The following is a 27,398-nucleotide window of genomic DNA, read 5'->3' as shown; positions in this document are numbered from 1 at the left end:
TAATAACTATATATATATATATATATATATATATATATATATATATATATATATATATATATATATATATATATATACTAGTTCACTGCAATTAAATCAAATGAGGGCAAAACTCGGATATTCAAAAAAAAAAGCTCAAATCTTTTCTAAAATGATCATGATACTCTATTCAGTAACTTAGAGAAAGTCCGAAAAATCCCGCTTCGGGTTTGGTCACTATGGGCGCCGTACTGGGTAGCCTATTTACAATCCCAAAGGTTTTCATGGGGCCATTTACTTTTGACTATAACAGAGGCTGCAAACACAGCACAGAAATAAATTGCACCTTGTTAAAAATGTTTGCGTTTGTTTGAGTTTGTTCCAATGCGTTTGTTTTCAGGTTGTATGTCATATGTGTACCAAATTTGGAAAATTGCTTCAGGATTTTTACAGTTATGCGAAAACATATACGCATACATACATTTTTGCGATTTATTAACCACCCCTTAACCTATACTAGGTAGAGTCCTTTCAGTTCTTCTTAGTCTCCATCTGTGTACTACATTTCAGATCGATCGGTTGAGTACTTCTTTTGTTGCAGCGAAGTACAATTCTCACACTCTTCATTTCCTAGGAAGATTCTCCTTGCACCCGAATCAAATACGTTAGCTTTATTCAATTATGGCTAGATTACCTAATCAAAAAATTCTAGATATATTTTCCTAAAATTCGAGTTCTGGAATTTTTTGTGCCAGAATCAAAGTAGTAATTACAGGACTAGGGGTACGGTAATCCCAGACTATGTTTATTTGATGTTGAAAATTTCGGTAGGTTTTATCGGGACTCTCTGGTTCACAATTTCATTCAATTAGTTCATCTCATAGTCACACATTTTCATTAATTATTTGTCTCCTTCAGCCTACAAGTATGACATCCTAAGCAAAACTAAAACAAAATCCCAAAACAATATTTCTTTGGCATAAGGATTGGTTCTTACCATTTTCCCTAACAAATCTAGACGGGGCCTCTAAGCCATTAGAAGAGAAGTTGGATGTCTAATTCACTTTTCTGTGACTATTACCCAACACAACATTTGTAATCTATAAACTTCAATAGTACTTTAAATTTCAATAAACAACATTTTGTAAATTTAATTCCTTCTAAAAGATCACTGTTACCACATATCGAATTTCCTTAGTAGGCAGTTAAAAATTTTACAAACAGCCTACCCATACATTTAGAAAAAAGTATAATGGAAGTATTGGAAAATAAATATATATACCGGTGCTTGATTTTAACATTAACTTGCACTATTGTTAATTATTATTATTATTGCTTTATGTAGTGAAAGCAACTCAACTCCATAACATAATAAATTTTATTAATGCAATCAAACTTATTCGACTATACAGTGCTCTTCGTAATTCTATTACAAATCGAAAAATTACAAATTCTTAAATTATAATACTAATCCTAAAATATCAATATAGGCATAGATACTGAACGTTAATGCAACCATTTTTTTGTATTTGTAACAGTGAATTAATTATAAATGTTTCAAAATAATATAAGAACAAGTAAATACAGCCTTAATCCTTTCTATTACGCCATAACTCAGATAATATATCTAGGATTCTAGTAAATCGTTTCCCTACCACAGGAGAGTAAAAGAAATTATGTAATTTAATCTACAATGTTGGCTTTAGAAATTGTCAATATTGACATGTAGTATATTAAGTGTGTACATAACTATAAAGAAACTAATGAATTTGTCGTTGTATACACGACTCCAAAAGTGCATTGCCACCTGCAATTCTCCTGTTCCTGCAATAGCAGGCAACCCAAAAACCTAGGCGATTGGGTTGGTTGCGAATTCGAAAGGCATTGGACCAAACCACAATTTTTTAACTAATATATCAGTGTGGAAAACTACAAATAAGAGAATAAAACATGTTGTTAAAAATGACAATTTTATTATCGTGACGGAGTTGGATGACATCAAAAGTTAGAAAATGATCCTACTTAAGCAGTTCAAACAAGATGAATGACAAGAAACAGATATCAGAGGAAAGCACTTCTCTCCTCCCCACTCAAAAAAAGAATCTCATAAAAAATAAAAAAGTTGCATAATATAAAGTTTTAATATAAAAGCCCCACCCAAAATTTTGCAAGTTGACACCCGAAAGGCAAGAACAACTGAACCGAAGAGAATGAAATTTTGAACAGATATTGCAGACATAAAATGAGGGAATACGTGTTCTGATTTTCCTGGAAAAAACGGTTGGGTGAGGCATGGACCCCTCCAAAACTTTGATCTCGAAAAATCAAAAGTGCTGATAAAAGTATGTCAGATATGAGTAAAGGACATGAAGAATTGCAAAGAAACTTTTGCGTGGTCAATACGCAAAAAATAAAGGAATATGTTTTTTCAAGTTTCTGCGGAAAAACGGTTCTAGGGGGCAAAAACTAAAACCCAAAATTTTGAAACTTGACGCCCGAAAGGCAAAAACAAGTGAACAGAAGTGAATGAAATTGTGCACAGATATTGCAGACATAAAAGGAGGGAATACGGATTTCGTATTTTCGTGCAGAAAACGGTTGGGAGGAACACCGACTTCTCCAAATCTTTGATCACAAAAAATGAAAAGTGCTAGTAACAGTATGTCAGATGTCTATAAATGACATGAAGAATTGCAACGAAACTGTTTGTATACATAATACGCAAAAAGTAAAGGAATACTGGTTCTATTCTGTTCTGCAAAAAACGGTGTTTGGCGCCAAAAGCTCCCACTCAAAATTTTTAAGTTAACGCCCGAAAGGCAAAAAGAAGTGAACCGAAGTGAGTGCAATTGTACACAGATATTGTACACATAAAATGAGGATACGGGTTTCGTATTTTCCTGGAGAAAACAGTTGGGTGGGGCACGGACCCCTCAAAACCTTAGATTACAAAAAATGAAAATTGCTAGTAACAGTATGTCAGATGTATGTAAAGGATATGAAGAATTGCAACAAAACTTTTTGTGTGAAGAGTACGCTAGAAATAAAGGAATACGGGTTCTTTTATGTTTTGCGGGAAAACGGTATTAAAGGGCAAAAGCTCTCTACCAAAATTTTGGAAGTTAACGCCCGAAAGACAAAAAGAAGTGAACCGAAGTGAATGAAATTGTGCACAGATATTGTAGACACAAAATATGGAATGCGGTTTCATATTTTCATGGAAGAAAGGGTTAGGTAGGTCAAGGACGCCTCCAAACCTTTGATCACACAAAATGAAAAGTGCTAGTAACAGTATGTCAGATGTGTGTAAATGACATGAAGAATTGCAATATAACTGTGAATGGAGAATACGAAAAAGTAAACGAATACGGGCTTTTTATGTTGTTCTGTTTTAGGGGGCAAAAGCCCAAACCAAAATTTTGAAATTTGACGCCGGAAAGAAAAGAAGTGAACCGAACTGAATGAAATTGTACACAGATATTGTAGACATAAAATGAGGGAATACGGGTTTCATAATTTCCTGGAGAAAAGGGTCGGGTACGGCATGAACCCCCCTAACCTTTGATCAGGAAACATCAGAAGTCTAGTAATAGTGTGTCAGATGTGTGTAAACGACATGAAGAATTGCAACATAACTTTATGTATGGACAGTACGAAAAAAATGAAGCAATACGGTTTTTTCCTGCGGAAAAACGGTTTTAGGGACAAAAGCCCCTACCCGAAATTTTGAAAATTGACGCCCGAAAGGCACGAACAAGTGAACCGAAGCGAACGAAATTGTTCACAAATATAGTAGACGTACAATCAGGGAATCCGGGTTTCGTATTTTCCTGGAAAAAAAGGGTTGGTTGGGGCACGTATCCCTCCAAACATTTGACAACGAAATATTAAAAGTGCTAGTAACAATATCTCAGATATGTTTAAAGGAAATGAAGAATTGCCGCGAGGCTTTTTGTATGGACTACACGTAAAAAATAAAGAAAAAGGTTTTTTATTTTGTGCGGTAAAACGGTTTCAGGGGCAAAAGAACGAACACCAAAATTTTGAAAGTTGACGCCCGAATCGTAAGAAGTAAACTGAAGTGAATCAAATTTTGCACAGATATTGCAGACATAAAATGAAGGAAAACGAGTTTCTTATATTCCTGGAAACAACGGTTCAGTGGGGCACCGACTCCTCCAAACCTTTGATCACGAAAAATGAAAAGTGCTAGTAACCGTGTGTCAGATTTGTGTGTTAAGAACATGAAGTATCGAAACGAAACTTTTTGTAAGGATAATACGCAAAAAATAAAGGAATACCGGATTTTTTAATGTTCTGCAGAAAACGGCATTAGAGGGCAAGGGCTCCCAACCCAAAATTTGAAAATTGAAGCCCAAAAGACAAAAAGAAATGAACTGAAGTGAACGAAATTGTGCACAAATATTTTAGACATGAAATAAGGGAATACGGGTTTCGTATTTTCGTGGAAAAAAGGCTTTGGTGTGGCACGGACCACCCCTAACCTTTGATTACGAATTTCAACAGTGCTAGTAACAGTATGTCAGATGTGTGTAAACGACATGCAGAATTGCAACATAACTTTGTGTATGGACAATACGCAAAAACTAAACGAATACGGCTTTTTTTGTTCCGCGGGAAAATGGTTTTAGGGGCAAAATCCCCGTTCAAATTTTTGAAAGTTGACGCCCTACAGAGAAGAAGTGAACCGAAGTGAATGAAATTGTGAACAGAAAAATTCAGACGTAAAATGAGGATACGGGTTTCTTATTTTCCTTGAGAAAACCTTTGGGTGGGGCACGGACACCTCCAAACCTTTCATCACGAAATATCGAAAATGATAGTAACAGTATATCAGACTTGTGTAAGAGACATGAAGAATTGCATCGAAACTGTGTGTATGGACAACACGCAAAAAATATACGAATTGCTTTTTTCCATTTTCGGTGGAAGACGGTTTTTGAGGGCAAAAATCCCGGTTCACTTCTTCTATCTTTCGTGCGTCAATTTTCGAAATTATGGAGTGGGTTCTTTTGCCCCTTAAACCGTTTTTCCGCAGAAAATTAAAAAACGTATTCCTTTATTTTTTGCGTATTGTCCATGCAAAAAGTTTCGTTGCAATTCTTTATGTCCTTTACACACATCTGACATACTGTTAATAGCACTTTTGATATTTCGTGATAAAAGGTTTGGAGGGGTCCGTGCTCCCCCTACCATTTTTTCTAGAAAAATACGAAATCCGTGTTCCCTCAATTTACGTCTGCAATATCTGTTCACAATTTCATTTTCTTCGATTCATTTGTTCTTGCATTTCGGTGGTCAACTTGCAAAATTTATGGTGGGCTTTTATATTAAAACTTTACATTGAGTAACTTTTTTTGAGATTCTTTTTTGGGAAGAAATGAGGGAAATGCTTTCGTCTGATATGTATTTTTGTCTTCATCTTTTTTGAAATGCTTTAATAAGATCATTTTTTAACTTTTGGGTCATCCAGCTGTCAAGATAACACAATTGCCATTCTTAATAATTTGTTTTATTCTGTTATATGCAATTTGCCACACTGATATATATATGTTACAAAATTGAGGTTTGGTCCAACGCCTTTCGAATTCGCAACCAACCCAACCGCCGAGATTTTTGGGTTGCCTGCTATTGCTGGAAAAGGAGAATTGCAGGTGGTAATGCAGTTTTGGAGTCGTGTATACAAGTAATTTAACGTTTCCAGATGTACAAGTAATTTAGTTGTGCATCTACAAATTATACGAAAGTGAGTTCAACATCCTTATATTTAAATGGAATTCAATCAAAAAATGTAGGAATGTTCTTTTCATCAATTGATTTTTTAGCCAAAACGTTACATTGAAATTTCCTGTGTAGAGTGCAGAAACATATATTTTGAAAGGAAGGCATGTGGTCAGGTTTATTCAGCAAGGTTGTACAAACTTTTAGGAAAATATAACAATCCACCTAGGACAATTATTACATCGAAGGTGCATAATGTAAATAATATACATTTATCTGCATATAATATTGCTTTAGATGTTCTGTTGAATACGTATTCGAATCTGGTTTTAAATATACAAGAATTTTAGGAAACGTAAAAATAAATCAAAAGATTACGATCTTGGCCTTTAATTAGTTTTTGAATCATGGGCCACAAAATTTTTGAACGGACCCTAAATCAAATTTTCGTATCTTCTAGGGAATAAGCACATCACACTGAATTAACTGATAGTTTCGGTTTGGCTACGCTCTATGTAGTTCTCCAGATATAAGGAAGGCCTAAATGAAAATTTTTGATTGAAATATGTTGCATCTTTGGATCCAATAAAGGAAAGTACTATAAATTTAAATTAAGCGTTGCTTCGTTATTGCCTAGCTTGATCTGTTCAATTTTAACATTTTTGTGTGTAATTCATAGTATGTACTAATAACCTAAATTCAATCTCTTCATAAATTTAGTTACTTATTAAAGGAACTGATTAATAATATTAGTCAATTTTTCTGTACCATAAAATTACACTTACGCAGTAAGGTAGAATGATTTGCCTCTATTCGAATTACTCTCTATTACTGTTGGAGTAGTTATTAAATTTAACACTTTCTGAAAGATTTTGTTAAATATGGAGTACTTAAAGAATCGAAATTGCACTCAAAGTGCCCATGAAACAATTTGTTACTCGCCATTTTGCAACTCTTGCACAAGAGAATATTGTCAATGGCAGTTATTATATGTTGTAGTGTTATATGTTATATCTTCTGTTGTATGAATATTTTCCTTAAAGTGGACAAGGAACTATCAGATTGTTCTCTTGTATTGCTTTCCAGTTCGGAGATTTTCTGAATTAATAGTATTGTTTCACACAAAAACAAATAACCTGAAAAATATAGAAAAACAAAAATCAAAGCATTTAGTCGTTGGTTAAATAAGCTGTTTCCTGTCAAATGTACATCAAACTGGACTACAATAAAATATTCAGCAATGAGTTTTAAAATTGATTGGGGCTATTATAAATACCTTTACATTTACTTCCGATATTTACTTCGAAATTCTATTATAATTTATACTTAGGATATATTTTGAAAACATATTACTTTTTGGCTCTGCAATAGAAATCTTACGTATAAAGTATAACATTTAGATGTTTCTCTATCAATGTATACACAACAAATTCAACTGTACAGGGTGTTCCGTTTAAATCTTCCTATTTTAACTAATCGTACAGAAGAAACTATGAATGATAGAACAACTAAATTTCAGAAAATTAAAGAAAACCTCATAATTTTTTTCGCCCACTAATTCGCCTCTACATGTGCCCCATTGGTAGCATCAGCACGGTATATAGTCTGTATTCAACTTTTCCCATGTTCTTTCTTACCTATCTCCTGTTACTATTGCAATTGTATCACGAATTCGGGATGGTAACTCTGGGATAATATTCACTGGCTATTGTCTCACACTATCCTTGACATAATTCCAGACGAAGAAATCCAGTGGAGTTCGGTTCTGTGAACGTGGCGGCCACCATATAGGTATATAGCGTCCAATTTACCGATTAAGAAATGCCGAATTGAGGGTCCTCCGAAGATCCAGACTTCACTGGTGGGAGCCCATCCGTTGTGAGATAATGATCGGTTGTAAAGCAAATATGTGGGGGTAAACGAAGTGCTCCAACATGTCCAAGTGCACAGAGACTGTTACTGTATTTTCATTTTTAAAAAATGAACCAAAGATCGTGTCCTTCACTAAACCACACGAAAGATTCAATTTTGGGCAATCGGGGTTTGCAGATCTCGAGATCCCAAAATTATGAAGGTTAATACGTTGCTTCATGACAAAACAGAACGTTCTCAAGGAAGTGAGGATTCTAGTCAATACGCTGCGGCATTTCCATACCAAATTCTTTACGAAGCGGCTTATCACCTGGCTTCAATTGTTGCGTAATCTACAGTGTACTTTACATGTATACAACCGAACTCGCTTGTGCAGAACTCAATGCTCTGTTGTTGGAGGCACATTGAATTACCTATATTCCTGGAAAATAGATTTACTCAAACTTCTCTGAGATTCCTCTCGATTTTAGCCACCTTTTCATCTGTCAGATTCTTTTAGGACACTGTTGTTATAAACTTACCGAATCACAGCTTAGCTGATTTAGCACTAAGTGCAACTCCCGCATACACTGGTCTGAAATTTCGTTCGTTGAAATCGCAGATTTTTCCCCGACATACCACAGCACTCTTTGTGCGCATTATTAAACAGTCTCCCTTTTTATTTATGCGACCATAGCGCTGCTCGCGAGCAAATGGAGAACTTTAAGTCACGTAAATAAAACTAAAGATCTGTCCTCTTATGTAGTGTTACAGTGATGCCACAGTTCATAGTGCTTCGTTCATAGTAAATAACTGAAACTAAAGAGATTTGAACAGAACATTGTATTTCATCTAACATACCCTTTAAAATACTTGATTACAAGAACAATTAACATGAATAAAAAGTATGTGTAACCATGAAATTTTCTCCAAACATATTATTTGAGAGAAAAAAATCTTTATTTGAATGATTGATGTCAATGTCGTTTTCGCTCAAAAACTCGTATATTGGTTGGAAATTACAGAGTACAATTTAATATATAATATAAAGTATCACATTTTCATCTGAAGTAGAAAGATAACAGAATGCGACTGCTAATTGGTACATATCCTGTTTTGATTCTTCGTTTAACTATATATTCTTGTCTCATATGTCATTAATAATCCAATGAGGTGTTAAACTATAACTATAAATATAAATGTATTAACCAGCAAAGTGATTTAACAAACATTTTATGCTCAGAATATGACAAAACTCTACAATAAATTGAATTTGAATTAAAAGAATCACTACCGAATTTAGTACCTTTAAATATATCTAGGTATATGACTGTCGTCTAAATAAATGTAACATCTTGTGATAGAAGATAAGTTTGGATATTAATTGCAAAAGTTGCACAATATCATCACAAAATTGACCTTAAAAAAGTACCATAATACATTATTCTGAATCTAATTCATTACTCAGTAATTCAAATTTTACTTTGTAGATAAACTACTAAGCTTACATCAAACAGAATACGACTAATGAAAAGATGATAACTGCGTTTGAATGTGTTGATTGTGGTTTGAATGTTTAATCCCTTATGCAACACCCAGGCTATGAAAGACGAAACCTGCTACTAATGTGAGTTGCAAACCACGACTGAAACTTGAATGCGGTGCAGTTGGCGGATGCACAGACCGTTATGTAAGGTCAGCCATTATAGTATTAGCCGTTTCCCACCACAATATTTCACTTCCATGAGAGCTGCATTATATGTTCAAGTCGCTGTTCCCAGTGGTTGAAAGTCTTGGTGTAACTTGTGTTGGTAGCGCATGATCTTCACCTGTTTGGAACTGCACCAAAATTATCAGATAAGTTGTCACTGCACCTGCAATCTGCAACAGAGAAATATCACTGTATATAGCAACGATTCCACATTAGAAACACGATATGTTAATTTAAAAATAATTAATTACCTAAAACGGAATACTCTAACGACATTAAAACTTCAGAATATTAAAATTAACTTGAAGTTTTAGATGGTGGATTTGCAGAGGAATTAAGTTTCTTTCCTTAATTAGGTGGAGATTCTGATCCATAGAAAATTATGAATTGAAAGATTGCCTAATCGTAATATTATAAATTCGTTAATCATGTTTTTTATTAATATTATTATTGTTGCTAGTATTGCTGTGCATTGTAGAAATGAGCGAAAATTGTATTTTTCTTAAATGTCGTCATAACCCTTACCAGATTGAAACCAAAATACTATAAGTAGTTTCTAATATTAAAACTCAAATTATTTAAACCAAAATTATCCTGAAACTTTTCTTCTTAATCTGGAAAGACGTGGTTAATTAACTCAGACACAATTTCTGGTTTGAATCCTAAGCAATAAGGATAGTGTAAACATTTTAAACCAAGTCTGCACCATACTATATCCAAAAGGAATAATTTTTACGAGTTATATGGAATGTTCTTCAAAACGGAGAGGAGAAGAGGAAATAGGAAGTTACATATATTCTAATACTCTCTGCTGATTTTAAACGCAAGTAATGGGAACAATTAGGAAGCAAAAAAAGACATACACCCTGTATATTCGCCTTACTACTTCATAATCAAATATATCGGTATATATACAGCACTGTCCGCGGAGTTTTCTCCGCTGGCCTAGTGGTTAGCTTGCGTCTTTGAAGCATATGATCCGGGTTCGATTCCCGGTGGGAAGTATTGAAATTTGAACCCATTACGGCGGTTCGCATTCCACCTTCAAACTGTAGGTCTCCGTATCATGTAGCATTGTCAATACTACTGCATTCACGCGTTGTCGCAGAGACTCAACAGCTTTGCTCAGTTCTGAACCGAAAAATATAGAAATCCTGCTAGTAGTGACCAAATAGTACAGTTGTTCTGAGTTTTTCGCGCAAATAATCTGATATATCTTGGGGTGTGTTCAAAATTAAATAGAATGATATTTACCCTCCGACGCGGACGGCTGGAGTGGGACGTGTTGTGGCTGAAAAGGTTGTGGAGTATTGGGAAAGTTACAGTGTGCAAATCGCTCCTAGATCGAACCCCTATTCGACTTCACATTACAATTTCAAGATGCCACGTTCAATGGAGCAACGATATGCTATAAAATTTTGCATTGTGCTCGGGAACTTAAGTTGAGAGGCCATGACCAAGACTAGGTATGTTTATGAAGCTCAAGTAATGTCCCAAGGAATTATTTTCTTCTAGCGCTAGATGTTCCGGGAGGGCAAAAAAGAGGTTAATAATGTGGAACACCTTGGACGTCCGTGACGACGCAATGCGACGGAAATGTGCAAAAAAGAGTGAGAGACAAGATTAATTTCGATCAAGGCCTAAGTGTCAGACGGTTAACAGACGACTGCAATATTCCGAAAACTGCAATGCATTGTTTTATTACAGAAGATTTAGTAATGAGAAAGGCGTGTGCTAAGATATCCTCAATGTACTGTCAGAACATCCCATGGTTGTTCGTGTGACAATCTCGCGTGAATTGTTGAAGCTTTGTAAAAGTGACCTAATTTTTCACATAACGTGCTTATTGGTGGTCTTTGAGTACTATCCTGAGTCAAAAACCAAAGTAGAGAGTGACATACTCTGGGCATTTCAATCGCACTAATCTAACGCAATTTAAAGTGAAAATTAAACAACTCTATCCAACGTAAATTTGAGATAGAAAGCTGAATTAAAATAAACACTAAAACCTGAAAATAATATATAGCATCCAATTCAATCTCCTATCTCATAAATTCATCTTGGAGAGTTATTTTGTTTCCACTTTACATTGCATTAGATTGGCGGCATCGGTGTTATGTTTGATGTGCAACCATCCTCTGTAATACAACCAAAGGGTGGACAGAGGACACAAGTATGAATTCCAACGTATTACATGTTCAGAAAACAGGTTACCCAGTATCTCATACACCAGTATGTTACACATATAAATTCTGCACATTCTGTTTGAATTTTACACAAAGCGATTTCTGATTGTGCAATAACATAGGCAAGGTGAACCCATGTTTGAGAAAACTCAATTATGCATTGCCTCAGGAAGCAATTTAAAGGAAAAGACCACAATAATAATTACGGGGACTGACATTTTCATTAAGGGAGAAAGCAAGCAATGATTTTGTAATTGATGGTTTGTAAATAACTAAGATTATTAAAGTAATCAGCATAAAATAACTCTAAGAAACTTTGTACTCTAAAGCAAAATATACATCGTGATATGTTTAATCTCGTTTGGCAAATGCAATGTGTATAAAATTAATGTACTATTTATCCATTGTTTGTTCAAATTATAGTAAATGTTCAAAATGCTCTCCATGAAAGTCATTGTAGAGTTCACGTTGAGAAGTTAATGACTGCTGGTCTCTATTTGATAAGTTTGAATTTTCTGTGTTAGAACCACAGAACAATATGAGATACAAATTCTTCGTGAGAAGGAACAGTTTCCACGTATACAATATTTTTGACAGATCCTCACAGAAGGAAATCAATAGTAGTGAGATCGGAAAATCATGATGGCTAATAAATAAGATCTCCACGTGGAATTCATTGAATTCCAAAAGTATCATTTAGGTATTTGCGAACAGGGTGAGCAAAATGTGCAAGTGCTCCATCGAATTGAGAACATTTGACGGCGGACTACCATTAACAATTGCGGTAATGTGTTAGTCAAAAAGCGTCTGCACATAACTTTAGTCAGTGAAGATAGCAATATTCAACTTGCTACTATTCACGACTTCTGTCCCCATTCCACAATATTGTCTACCACAAACTTCCATTACATGAGATCAAAGCAGGGAATCCATGCACCGGAGATGATACCTCAGCTATCGTGCCCTCTGTAACAATGAGTTGGTACATACAAATACATTCGTATTATTTGTAATACACTTGTAGATTTATCGTTAAACCAATCAATGTCCATCTCCAATCATTGTCTCCCTATTATTTACAAGACTAACAAATATTTTTATTTAAAACTCTTCAATGTTGACTGTTTCAGATTTGATAGCTTCCAATTTCCTTCTTTTCTTTGAAGTTAACACTTGTGCCGCAACTAAAGTACATCCATTGACACATTAGTGGAATCTAGGGATGAAAATAATTGCTAAGCTTCTTTACCTGACCTCGTTCTCCAGCTACAATTCTTTTACACATAGTCCGAAAGGTTTTCAGTGGGATACTGGTACAAATTCACACATGTCTGCACCCATTATTGTATAGGTTTTCATGTATTCGTTGTAACGTACCTAGTATCTAATATAAAATTAGACTTCAGTAAACGTCTCTGGGAAAGAGAGTATTGAAAACCCCCTCCATTTTTTATAATAAGGGCAGGTATGGGTCGAATAAAAATTAATATATTGTCTCAATACGTCGGCTTACACCACAAACCTTGAACGTACGCAAAAAAAGAAACTATCACTTCTATAGAGTAAAAAAAAAAACAAGATTAACATATATATCTATATAAAACTATAAGGTTCTCAATAAGAGAAAAAGAAATTAATATTCATAAATTTTAAATGCCAATTTATAAACTGGAATAGTAGAACGTTGAAAATCTCAATGAATAACATTAACGTACTAATAATCAAACAGGACCTTACATAATGCCTGATGGGCTGGATACTACATTCATTCAATTAAAAAAAATTGGTCCAATATGTAAACGATGTAGCACTTACAAATCCTCTTTTGCATATAGAATCCAAATTATTCAAAACTGGACAAAAACATACAATATAAATTAGCAACTTACCAGTCGTATACAGCTATTCAATCAAATTGAGAATATCAACTCTATAGAAACTAATGCACATACCATTTCCCTACTTCTCAATTTTTCACATATATTATTAACACTATTGAATCGATGCAATATATGTATATATATATATATATATATATATATATATATATATATATATATATATATATATATATATATATATATATATATATATATATATATATATATATATATATAAGGTAGAATTATACTGATCACTAATCGAAATAACAATTACACTTAACTTTTCCACTTATTCCATAAATAGATATTTAACTTTCCATTTCCATATATCTCTTTGAGAAGACCTAGAGTCGAAAGTACGACCAGGTTATACGAACAAGATTTAAATAGTAATGCCACAGTTATTTCTGATGTTCGCAGTTGACACTACCTAACAATTCTGGAGCTTGCCATTCGTACTCAGGTACACGAACCTATAGTACGGTACAAAGCCGCTAATGGCGCTACTAGTATCTAACTAACCACAGCTGATCGAAGATTTTTTAAACATGTAAGTCATTACAACGTGTAAGGAATATTTTCCCAAAGTTATTTGGAGTTATATATGAACAACCTCTTTTGTTATTGTCGAAGTCCAGCAAGTAATGAGATTCATCTCCATCTAATACTTGGGTTTCATATGGTCAAATGTGGATTAAGCTGCATTCTCTTTGCTTTCCGCATTTAAGTTTTGTATAATACACAAAACATTTCCAAATTTGTTTAGAGTTACCTTGCGCCGAGCTGCAAATCATTCAATTGTTTATTAATCACATCTATGATAAAGAAAATAATGAATGTCCTCTGTTACCCGACTTTGACTCGACATTCCATTCTGGACTAATGTATGTTTTCGGATTTTTGCGACAAATTTTCGGCTGACCATAAAACCGAAAGTAACATTTCTGCGCCCAAATTTAACTATACTTTTTATCTTATTCTTGTGCTAGAAATCACTCTTGAAACATTGATGGTGTAATTTCCAAACACCTTGTATGTTTATACAAAAATCACTTGCGACCTGAAAATATATAAGTTAGGGTGCTTCAACTCCCCTTGATGAAGTTGTGTGTACGCAACCACCGTCAGGAACCCATACCTTAAGAAAGTAAATATATAGTTACCGTATACAGAAGCGTAAAATCCAGTGGAAAGAATCCACATACAGATAATTCTATCTTACGATGAAGAAGTTGCAACGAAAATAACTGGATCTGAAATTAAAATATTTAAAATACTATTTAAAAACTAAATTGTATGTTACTTATGAATAAAATTAATCTTATACACCTGAAAGTTTAGGTACACTCGTGTCCAAAATGATTGTCACATGTCTATAAATATGTTGTTGTAGGAATAAAATTTGATAACAATTTCGCCCGGTATTTCATATAATGTTATTATGTGTATAACCGGCAAAGACATGTATGTGGCAAATTTCATATCAAAACAGCAGTAAATAAAAACAATTAAACAAAAATAAAACTTTCTTGTCCATTTAGCAACATTTTGTTTTACTTATTCTAATTTTCGTATTTATAATTCTTTTCCTATGAAATTTACCACAAATATACATTTCCCAATTATACACATAGTATCAGTATTAAAAGTACCCTGTAAAATCATTATCATTTTATTTTCTTACAAGAAGACAGTTATAGATATGAAACAATCATTTTGAACATGAGTGTACATAGTAAACTTCACAATTGTAGTTTCTTTGTTACATAAGCATTAAGCTATTCTTATATACAATAAAATTTACAAGCATAACATAAACTTGAAAACTAATTTCATTCCTAATACCACGCATGATACGAGGGAAAGAATTATACTGTCTTAAAGTAGTTTTAAGTCGGATCGACCATACATCTCACAGATTGTAAAAGCCAGTAGTTGTTTAATGTGTAGCGGTTTTCAAAACTTATTGCATTCTTATTTTTACTACACCCTTAACACTTAACTGAAAGAGGAAAAAGTAGAGTTCTTATTTTGGCTGTTAGTTGTTATTTACATACAGAGAGTGTCCTAAAAGTCTTGAAATATATCTTTAAAAAAATTTATTAACAAGATTTGTGCAAAGGGTTAATATTCTTCAAAATGCTGTCTATGAGCATCTACACATTTGTCTCACCTACCCTTCCGTGCTCGGTATGCACCCTCAAAGTCCACGGTGTGAATCTCCTTTAAAGCTGTTGTCACAGTAACTTGGATAACCTCAATGCAATCGAAACGGCGTCGTTTGAGTACTTTCTTCATCTTTGGGAACGGAAAGTAGTCAACCAGAACGAGGTAGGGACTATAAGGTTGTTGCTGCAGCCTTGCCACATTATGCTTCAAAAGGAACTTACGAATGTGCAGAGACATGTGGCTGGGCGAATTGTTCTGATGCAGCAGCTAGGTAGTGACACTGTCTTTTTCCACGTGGATGACACTTTTCTGCAGCAATTCATGAGTTTCTGCAGCGTTTTTGGCGCGTTCACTGCCGAGCTTGATTTCCCAATGTTGTTCGAAAGTATCCACGATGACGTGGTCTCAAAACAGGGGTGCACTAATCAGCGATTCTGACGTCACCGATGCTCGAATCAGACTGACTCGAAACCCACCCACCTAACTCAATATGCCCGAACATGCTGCGACCTGTCGGAATGTGGCAAAAATAATATGTTTCATGACTTTTGAGACACACCTTGTATATCATTTAAATAATAAAGAGACAGACAAACGGACAGAGATAGAGAAAGAGAGCTAACAGTCAAAAACTGGAAAATTTTGTACACAGCTAAGGTACTACGATCGTTTTCTATTTGATATTTTAAACATTATAAAATACTTTTAGTTTATCAGTGTAGTATGCCAATACTATTTCTTTTAGTGTCAGTGATAAAATTTGATTGTGAATAGCCTACACAATTATCTGATCATTCAAGATTGTGTAAAATTTCCCCAGCTCAACATTCAAGAACCTGAATTCCTCATTGTCGAATAAAGGTAATCAAAGTTTCTCAGGTTTCCTCACGTGATCTTTCAAACACGCATAGATGGTTGCCTAACTTAGGGCTTTTGCATTATTTTTGTTAGTATTCCTTTTAATTTTCATTTGAGTATATGTATGTCAGTATAATTTAGCTCTGAAAATCCAATTCTAGTATTAAATGTGCTTGTGTGGTGTGTAGAATATATTATATTTACAAAGAAACAATATGGGAAATAATTAATGAAAAATAGCAGTTAAGGGTAAAGTACCTCTTTAAATCATACTGAAATATTCACTTTTCAAGAGCAACAAAACTACATCGCTGAGCAAATTTAAACATTTAATATTATTAGTGAAATATCTAGTTGGCTAATTTGGGGGTACTAAATTAAATATACCTTTAAAAATTCAATATACCTAATTCCTATTACCTGTACTCCCACAATACTCTTTCAGCTTTTACTTGGCGCCATCAAGTAAAGACAGTAGTTTAAAGTTGCTCATTTACGTTTCCACCTATTCCTTTCTTTCAGTTATTTTGCATGGTCTACTACAAAATTTTTATACCTAATAGTAATTATTTACCAAGCTCTTTCGCTGATGAAATCAAACCAAACAATAAAATATAATAATACAAAGTTAACATAGTCGGTGAATGGAGCTCAGAAGTTCAATGCGTGAAAAACAATCGGAACACAGTTTCTGTTGTTGAGCTGAGAGTGTTAATGGCCGACTCGAGAGAAATACGAACACAAAAACGTAGAGTACGTTATAGAAAGTTGTTCTTGTATACAATAAGAGACAGACTCTGACCAAAGCATATATTAACTAATAAATAATAACGTTACAGTTTCGGCAAATTATCTTTGCCTTCATCAGAAGATAATTTGCTGAAACTGTAGCGTTATTATTTATTAGTTAATATATGCTTTGGTCAGAATTTGCCTTTTATTGTATCCAAGAAGTTCCAAACCTAAAATGAGTGGTATTCAAATATGTTCTTCATTGAAACTTGAACCTAGGAGGATATCGCCTATGCTTTCTTTCCTCAGACCACTACACTACACCACACCGGCATCACTGAGTCATCATCCCCTCATTATTTATTTCTCACATTGTTCTCTTTTCCTACAGCTTCAATTCCCTTTCTAAATGTATTAAATATAAGATGATTGGAATCAAGAGAATTGTATTATGAATAGCTTACCTCTTCCTTAGTCTCTGGATCTAATGATGTATCCGCAAGTTTATGTAATATTATTCCAGTGCGTTTGGCCTGTAACAAACATAGTCGTATGTTAATTCAAGAAATGTGTATTATCTAGTGTAGTACTTAAAATATTGGCGTCTCCTAAAAATACTGGATTATCACCGAAAGCCTAATTGCACTAACATATTTGAATTATTTGAATTCATGTTGAACGGAGAGCAATCTTCCACGCCATTTATCACGAGTTACACCTATTAGACTGGAGAACAATTAAGACAAAAAATTGGTAATGTTTATCCCAGACTTATTCTAGAATAGAGCATAGTGTTTCCCAGTTGAAGAGACCTCAGTGCAACTAGTTTTCAGCGATTAAAGTACCATCTATCAATAGTCGAAATAATTTATCAAATAAAATTTACTTAATTTCTTCTTTATCAAATAAAATTTAATTTCTAAAATTTGAATCTGAAATTAAATCGGGGTCCCAATTTAACTTTTCAAAGTTTTCTCCATCCCATCTCCAGGGGAAGATATGGGGTAATTTTATCATAGATGAATTTCATCCTCCAAATATTTTTTTTTTTTTTTAATTTTGCTCGATGCCTATTTCTCCAGATATTTTGCCGCCTCAAGTTAAAACATCTCATCCTGTATATTGTGTTTTGCTACACATTACCTATATATTGAACAGTAGATGAGTAATGTCCCGGAAGATACCAGTAGAGCGATAGGAACAAAGTGATGGAACTGCTTTGATAGTAAATTTGTATAACTGATAAGTTAGTAAAGTTGTACGACTGATGAAACAGTAAAATTTATGCAACTAATAGAATAACACAACTAATAGGATAGTAAAAATTGTAAAATTGTAAGAAGTGATAGGATAGTGAAGTCGTGCAATTGACAAGATCCCAAATTGTACAATCGATAGGATAGTAAATATGTACAGCTCATAGAAAAGTAAAATTCTCCAACTAATAAGACAGTAAAGATGTATAACAATTTTTGAAGCATAAAATGATAGAATAGCATTTTAGTTTTTCTAATTTTTTTATTTCATTTTTTGAGGTATTAAATAGACAATTTTCTACAGACTGAACAATGTAAATATTTAGAATGGAAAGTCCAAACTGTAATCACTTCATATTAATACTTTGTTTAATTTACACCGAACTCTAAAAATGTACTCCTAAAACTAAATTAACTAACTCTCCAGAATCCAGAGATGCAATAACACATTCATGAAAGTTCTCTATTGACTTCTGTCTTTAGGCAAATGGATCCAGTTTTTACTTTGATGTCCTATTTCTGCGAGATCCATCTTAATATTATCCTCTTATCTGCCCCTAGGTCCTCCTGATGGTCTTTTTCTGATTGGGTTTACAGTTAAAATTTTGAAAGCCTTCCTACTTTCTTTTATCCTGTCTATATGGCTTGCCCACTTGAACCATCTACACTTAATGATCCTAACAATGTTATATAAACGGTATAAGTAATGCAATTTCTCGTTATGAAGTCCCGTCTGTCTTGGACCGGAGTATTCACCTTAGGTTTTGATTTCCAAATACTTTCAGTCTGCGTTTTTCGATTAAATAAATGACTATGTTTCGCAGCCATAGAGTATAACAAGCATCGTTTTATCGTTTTATATATTTTAAACTTCAAATAGATTCACGAAGAGAAAAAATTTTGGACTGAATAATAACGCAAATTCTCCACTTTCAATCGACATTTAATTTCTTCGTGGATATGGTTTGGTTTGTAAATATTTATCCTAGATATTTGAAGGCTTCCACTTTGTTGAAAGTATTATTTGATATTTCATCGTATCCATTATCTGTAGTATTATGTCACGGCGAATTTTCATGTATTTAGTTTTATCTGCACTTACTTCTAAACTGATGCTGCTAAAGACGTTTAATAAAACCTCTGTAATAAAATCATTCTATCGTCTTCATACACCCCTATGTGATTTACATCATCAGCGTAAGCCATAATCCAGCGTGAGTGTTATTCAGCTCTAGGCCCTTGATGCTAGTTTTTTACTTTTCTTATAGCGTATTCTAGAAGAAAATTGAATAATAATGGAGACAATTATCTTTTTTTCTGCCGTAACCTACGTAAAAGCTCGTGGTCAAGTATTTTCCTATTCGGACTTTCCTTTTGGGTTAACTCAAACACATTTTTATTAATCTAACTAGCTTTCCTGAAATTCTCAATTCTAACAATGTTATACAATGTTACACTCTGTACTTTACTCATAGAAAACAAAATTTTCAGACAGGGGTAAATTGTTTGGTTTGAAATTCGTTCATAACATTTTCTCGAAAGCTGAATTTTTACTAAATGTTATACAACTACACTATATTGGCCACTGGTTTCCTTAAAAATTATTTATACCGAATAGTTATTAAATATTTTTTACCTCGTCTGTAGTTGCTGATGAACTGAATACAAGAGAACAAATAGTAATCAGATTGAACGTAGTCCACATTACCAAAGTCGACACATTTGGTGATTCTCTTACGAAATAAAATATAGCGTAATAAATTACGGAGAGCAGGTCGAGAAAAGAGTTTATCAAGATACACAATATTTGAATCTGATAGTTTGTGTTTATTGATGCAAGAAGATTGTACAAATAACTGAAGCAATGCCGTAGACTTTTCAGATCCTTTGCTTTGGAAAATGGCTTTACTGAGTTCGTATGAATACAAAGAACATCCAAACAATCTAGCTCTCTCAAACCATCTAAATTAGATAATTTATCATTTAGCACTCGAAACCTTTGTTTCAGCATATGCATAAATCCACAAAATTGACTTAAAATACTGGCGACTGATAAGTAAGACCAAACTACAGGGAGAATTTCGAAAATATTTGCCGAATTAATAATAAATGTTGCCATGATACAAATGCTCAACAAAATAAGAGAAATTCCAAGTAGAAGGCTCCGAAGAAACGCTGAATTGTGAAGTGAAGGATGTACAACATTGTAACAGTCGAATTTGTGAAATGTATCCAATTGATTTATAATACGTTTTGATCTGAAAATTGTCCATAAGGAGGATATTTGTGAGAGGTGAAATACAATGAAAACTGTTAGAGTATTAAGAACAAAAGTCGTTAGTTGCTCTACCTTCATAAAACTTATTAGGTTGAATGCAGGCAGAAGATGGAAAATCCAAATGATATTTAACAGTGTGATATGCAAACCACCAGCATATATGCAGAAAAGCCTTGACCACTTTATAGCTTGACAATATTTTGGTTGATATTTAAGAGGCATGTTCCCTGAGACAAGAGAAAAGTAATCACAAGTGAAAATGTGGAATATACATTCTGAAAAGATCCCCTGAAATACATTCTTCTAGGTTTCTTTCTAGACAAATGGCAAATATATATATTCACAGTATATTAATGTGTTGTTGGAGGTGAATAAATCTATAGTCGCAAATGAACTAAGAATTCAGTTAGTAGTTAGAACAGACATTAGTAACTTTAAATTAATAAAAAATTTATTGACTACTAGAAAACCAAATTTAGTTTATTTAAACAAGGTGGAGTATTTTAATATCAATCAAACTATATCGTTGTGACGTTAAATATAATGGTTAATATTTGTTGAATTAATGAAAAAGAAGGTCAGAGAGAGTTGTTGATGGGTATCAGCATCGATCTTGAAAATGCTCTTAATGATGTACATGAAGTTTCAAGTACAAAAAAGCTATTTAAGTACGTCCCAACTCTGAGCTAAGTCTTCTCACTTGCACAATTCCAAGGAATCTTGGTTTGCTGTGTACTGGCTCGAAATGTTGGATTGCCCAAGGTTAGGAATGTATTTCTTCTTCTAAACCTTCTCACTTAGCTGCGGTCGACTTATCGGCTCGCTATCCTCTGTATGTGTCTTACCCACCGCGGCATCAAACTGCATGCGCCATTTCTCACTCATATTTCTTTTCCGATCCATATTTGATTTCACAATCGTTTTTACAACTATCTGTGAACCTCCAACTCAGGGTGACCAGGATTTCTCATCTAATTTGAAAGTACTATACTATACTACTAAAATTTACCGAACTACTACTCACTCTCATATAATATTAAATATTGTATTAGAAGCTTTCCAAAGAATCAGTGTCAACACTTTTTTCTATTTATATTTTATCTGTACAAATTTATATTTATGAATGCATGAATAATTATATTTTAATGGTGCTGCAGCACCGAAGATATTTACTTCCATCACTAAAACAGCAATCACTGCAACACACTGCAAACACAAAAACAATAACTTAGTCAAATGCGAATAAAATCTTTTTAAAATGCGAAAAAAAATAAATAAAATTTAAAAGCTATCGAGCATCAACCAAAAGTCTTGAAAAAAAACTAAATTAATAAAGAGCAAAGTCGAAAACATTTAACAAGAAAAGTAACAAAATATCAACATGAAAGCATCAGACAACGTAAACTTCTTAAATTTCACGAATAAAAGTGAGAACATTGGTCACTAGAAAGGTTATTGTACGAAACTTAATATTATCACACGTCTTAAATTTTCTTTGACCCTGAGTATTCCGGACAGCACGAGAATGCAGTGACTACTCAGCGGGATGATACGTGTATTACATAGTACCCATGGTCAGCGTCATGCGATAAATAAGAATGCGTGAGAGTGCACGATGCACGGTTTCCAGGATCACTCATCTCGGTGATAAATAGGTGACGACGTTTCAACTGCGCAATATACGTTTCATAAACTGGAACTCAGCTCAATTGATCGGATTCCAATATGGTTGCAGTGATTATTCGTTGGATAAAACAACTAAAAAGATTTGAGCACAATAGAGAGTGCTCCAGTGCAACGCTAGACAATGTGACTGCTATGTTGTCACGATTATTTCCTCAAATGTCGGAAAGTCTCGGCAATCCACAGACAATGACAATTCAATCCTGTTAGAACTCCCTCATGGTTAAGCAGTTAAAATATGCGCTTTTGGCTTGGGAAACCCGGGTTCGATTCCCGGCGGGAGTTCCTGTAGTTCGGATTTCACGTTAAGTAGTAGGTTCTGTCTCATATAGTCTCGCTGCTGAAAGGAACGTTAAACTCAAAATCAACTCAATTCAGCCCTATTGCTGTAGCAAGAATGTCTTGTATGATGTTCTGCTCGCTAAAAACGTTCTGAAGGCTTTTAATAATGTTTTGCAGATGAGCGCACAACACAGCGTAAGCTGAAGAGCATAGACGAGGCCAGCTGTAAGTACTTTTAAATCAGGAGTGAATACTGAACTCAAACTAAATTCGGACTTGCACTCGTCCGTGCTAACAGAATTTCACTTTCGAAACAGTCTTCGTGCAGTATATTAAAATCTAGCAGGTGTTCTAACAACGCTCGGACATTTGTGTTATTTTGTACATGACTACACTGAATAAGCAAAAGATTACGTAGTTCTGCTCTCATTCCTCATATAGATTACTAGCAGCGTTCACCCCGCTTCGCTGCGGTCACCCCGGAACGCAATAAACTTTGTTACTTAGATAATTTTTACTTTTTCGCTTTCAAGTGATATGATAAAAACCATAGAAGATTGCAGTAAATCTTAACATTATATCGCCTGTCATTTATGTTAACCCGCCCCGCTTCGCTGCGGTCATCCCGGTGCTGGCATATTGTAAAAGTGTCTGTAAAAATAAGCAAATCAATTAAAAAATTTTAAACAGAAGATTCAAGCTATTTTCCGCTGTATATCGCCTGTCATTTATGTTAACCCGCCGAGTGACACGGTCATGCGGGTTGCATATAAATACGTTTATTTTTACCTATGATGAACTAATAACAAAGGATTTGTACGTTATGGACACTTGAATGGTCAATTATCTCAAGACACTGGTAATTAAAAATTAAAGTGATATGATAAAAACCATCTAGGGTCCAAATCCTAATAACCCCCCAAAAATGAAAGAAATTGGTTCAGCCGTATTAGCGTGATGAGCGGACAAAGGATTTTGTACGTTCTCTTTTATATATATAGATTGCTTCGGATAGTATCCAGTTTCAAATGCAGTTCTAAAATATTACAACTAAATCTGTCTACCGTTAACAAAAATAAATCAATTTTTCACCCTGTCTACATGTTACTCTAATAAAATAATTAACCTCGTTATCACTGGCGCAAATCCCAGGGGCATGAGGGGGACGTCCCCTCCAATGTTGGAACTGGGGTGGACTGTTCCCCCCAATAATCCGATTTCAAATGTGTTTTTCGGCGAGAAATGTGATGATTTGTATTCGATTACCACAAACATGAAATTGATGTCCCCCAATAAGCCTCAAATCTCCCCGCCTCCCAATGTTGGAGATAACTCTGCTCCCTGATTCCCCACAGCACTGTGTTTCATAAATATTTTGAACATCGCTTTAAAAAATTAAAAGATTATGGGAACGGTCTTTGAACCGATACTTTTACTTTATTATTTGCTTTGTTCATATATTTTGTATTAGTCTTGAGCAGTATTTTTTCTACATTTCGGGTATTAGTGACACCACATTCAATTGCATATTTTTACTACATTCGTTGAGTGAGTTTGTTTGTTTCCAATTTCCATTTTATGACAAGAGAGCAGCCGATAAGATACTTGGTAGCGATTTATGATTACCGCAGCACGCTACAGCTACTAGCACTGACACAAACGAATTATCTAACTTCACATCTCCCATACTACCTGCAGGGTGTCTATCGGTCACGAAAGTCACGAACGTCGTGAAAAAGTCACGAAATCAGGAAACGGTCATGAAAGTCACGAAATTTAGCTTTTGAGTCACGATTTTTTTTATCTGTACAAATATAAGTATAAACTGAAAAATGTTGTTCTATAAAACGTCAAAATTCACCACCAAAAATGTGTATGGTCGGCTTTCAACGCTACCAAATCTCAAGCAAAGCACGCTTCTATCGTATGCACGAAAATACGGTCTAATTCCCATCCAAATTTTCTTTTGAGAATATTGTGAAATGTTATTGTTTGGTAAAGAAAAAGTCAGGAAATTTCATTTTCAAATTAAACCCTGACCTATCACGAGAACTTTCATGACAAAAGATTGGTACTGTTTATCACAAATTTATTCTAGAATGAAACGTGGCGGCTCCCAATTGAAGGGATCTCAGTGAAACTAGTTTTCACTGATTACAGGACCATCTATCAGCAGTCGAAAAAAATTCAAATAAAATTTACTTAATTTCCAAGACGCAGAATCCGAAACTGCAATCTAAATGGGACTTCCTGTTTATATGTTCGAAGTTCTCCCAATTCCATCCCAGGGCGAATGTTTGGAGTAGTTTTTATCATAGATACATTTCTCCCGCCAAAATTTTTTTTTTTTTTTATTTTGGCCGATGCCTATTTCTCCAATATAGTAAAGTTATGCAACAGAAAGGGTAGTAATATTGTACAACTGATAAAACAGCAAAATTTATATAACTAACAGGATAGTAAAGTTGCAGAACTAATACGATAGTAAATATTGCTAACTTGTAGGAAGCGATAGGACAATGAAGTGGTACAACTGGTAGGATCTGTAGTTGCATAACGGATAGGATAATAAAGATACCGTATTCAAGAATTTTACAAGCATAAAATGAGAGAGTAGTGTTTTTACTTTATTGTATTTTTTGTAATTTTGTATTTATTTATTTATTTTTGTACTAATTTGACATAATTTTCTTCTGATTGAACAAGAACGTAAATATTTAGAACTTAAAGCCCAAATTAGAATCACTTCCTATTACTAATTTACATCGAACTCTGAAATTTTACTCACAAAACTAAATTAACTAACTCTATGGCATATGGAAACCGAAGATTCAATGTCGCATTCATAAAAAAAATTCTCTATTGGCTTCTGACCTTAGCGAACTGGATCCAGTTTTTGCTTTGAATTTTTATTTATGCGAAATTCATCTTAATATTGTCCTCTTATCTGCGCCTAGGTCCTCCTAATGGTCTTTTCTGATCGGGTTTACAGTTAAAATTTTGAAAGCGTTTTTACTTTCTTCCTTTCTGCCTATACGGCCTGCTCACCTGAGCCTAACAGTGTTACGTAAACTGCATTATAAAGATAACCAAGAAAGTTCTGTCGCTTTTGTGGAGGTCTGTGTTCAATTCGCCCTCACATCGTGAGTTGAATGCGAATGGAGATAAGGCGAAGGTCAGTTGGTGTGGGCACTTCCAACATACTACCTGGTTGTGACAGTTCTGTTACACCACGAACTTGTGTAAGGACAGAGTGAACATGGAACCTCCACAGAGCGTCATGAGGGCGTGTATGTTGTATGAGTTCAAACTGCGGTCAAACCCCGCTGCAGCGAAGATGAAGCTATGCCAGGCTTTTGGTGAAGGTACCGTGACTACGCGGACAGTGCAGTGGTGGTGTAACAATTTTAAGGACCATGACGAAACACTCGAAGACGCACCATGTGCCGGACGATCAACATAAGTACAAAATTAAAATCTTGAGGCAGCAATTGAGGCAAACAATGGCCTGACATGTGAGGAACTGGGACTACAATTCAGTGTGAGTGCAGAAACCATTGGGCATCACTTCCATCAACTAGAGAAGCACTACAAGTTGGGTTGACGTTTCTCACATGATTTGACTCCGGGCCAGAAGGCAACGCGAGCAGACGCATGTGTTTCTTTGCTGTCTCGTCTAAGGAAGGAACCATTTCTGGACAGGGTGTTGGCATGTTATGAGAAGTGGGTCTTCTGCAAATCTACACGGCGCCGCCATCATTGGTTAGCATCCCATAAACCGATTCGAAAACAGACAAACCAGCACTGCACCAGAAGATCCTCCTGCGTGTTTGGTGGACTGCTCACGGAATCGTACATCTGGAATTGCTACCAGCTGGTTAGAGCATCAATCCAACTGTGTACTGTCAATAGTTTAAGAAAAACTCAAAACACTTTAGCCAGCACTTCTGAATCGCAAAGGGCATCTTCCTGTGATAGGACAATGGCTAGAATTACCTTGGACATCATTCTGCTCATTGAATATGAAACAGTATTGCATCCGCCATACTCCCCGGACATTGCACCGTCCAATTATCTCCTGTTCCATTCCTTGGACAATCACATTAGTGGACGCCAGTTCAAATCCCTAGTAGAGGTTCAAAATGCACTTGCTACATTCTTGGCTTCACGGCCCACAAATCTACCGCGATGGAATCCATGGCCTTCAAGAACGTTGGCAGAAGGTCGTTGATGCTGATGGGAACTATTTTTCATCTTCCAGGTACGTCTTAGTTGGCATATTGATGTTCGAAGGTAGTGGATGAACTTTCTTGGTTAACTTTACAGTAGCGTAGTTCCTCGTTATGAAGTTTCCGCTATTCCCGTCTGTCGTGGGTCTAAGAATTTTCCTTAGAACTTTATTTCCAAATAACTTTAGCGGTTTTCGGTTAAAGAAAGTGCTATTTTTCACAACCATACAATACAACAGGGATTATTTTTTGTTTTACATATTTTTAGTTTCAAATAAATTCACGAAGATAATAGATTTTGGACTGAATAATAACACGAATTCTCTGCTTTCAACCGTATTTAATTTCTTCGTGGATATGGTTTCTGGTTTGTTATTGTTGATTCTAAATAGTTGATAGCATCCACTTTGTTAAGAGTATTATTTGATATTTTAACGTATCTATTATTTTTAGTATTACGGCCATAGCGAATACCGTGATATCGTAAGTCTAAACCCATGTCCCTACAAGTATTTAATAAAATATCTGTTTGCCCTCATATATCCTCTATCCAATTTAC

The 27,398-nt window shown here is 34.6% G+C and overlaps 1 protein-coding gene across 1 annotated transcript; it reads right to left on the bottom strand.

Annotated features, from left to right (window-relative positions):
* Window positions 1-9,327: 9,327 nt before the first annotated feature.
* On the bottom strand, window positions 9,328-26,618 carry LOC145684751 (putative gustatory receptor 28b). The gene is made up of 5 exons (XM_081757153.1): window positions 26,607-26,618; window positions 21,819-21,851; window positions 17,576-17,644; window positions 14,516-14,605; window positions 9,328-9,453 (listed from the first exon to the last, which is right to left on the bottom strand). Exons 1-5 carry the CDS (start codon window positions 26,616-26,618, stop codon window positions 9,328-9,330), a joined length of 330 nt encoding a protein of 109 aa, XP_081613279.1.
* Window positions 26,619-27,398: the final 780 nt, after the last annotated feature.

This window comes from Thermobia domestica, chromosome 1, assembly GCF_964235325.1.
Source record: "Thermobia domestica chromosome 1, izTheDome1.hap1.1, whole genome shotgun sequence".
NCBI lineage: Eukaryota > Metazoa > Arthropoda > Insecta > Zygentoma > Lepismatidae > Thermobia > Thermobia domestica.
Note: the sequence above shows the minus strand (reverse complement) of the source record. Positions and strands in the feature narration are given on the sequence as shown.

Bases quoted from the DNA above. Each gene is read 5' to 3' on its own strand.
- LOC145684751 (XM_081757153.1), bottom strand. The intron at 17,645-21,818 runs GTAAATATCTTC...TGTTTGTTACAG, and splicing joins TTGCTGTTTTAGTGATGGAA to GCCAAACGCACTGGAATAAT. The intron at 14,606-17,575 runs GTAAGCTATTCA...TTTTAATTTCAG, and splicing joins ATCCAGAGACTAAGGAAGAG to ATCCAGTTATTTTCGTTGCA.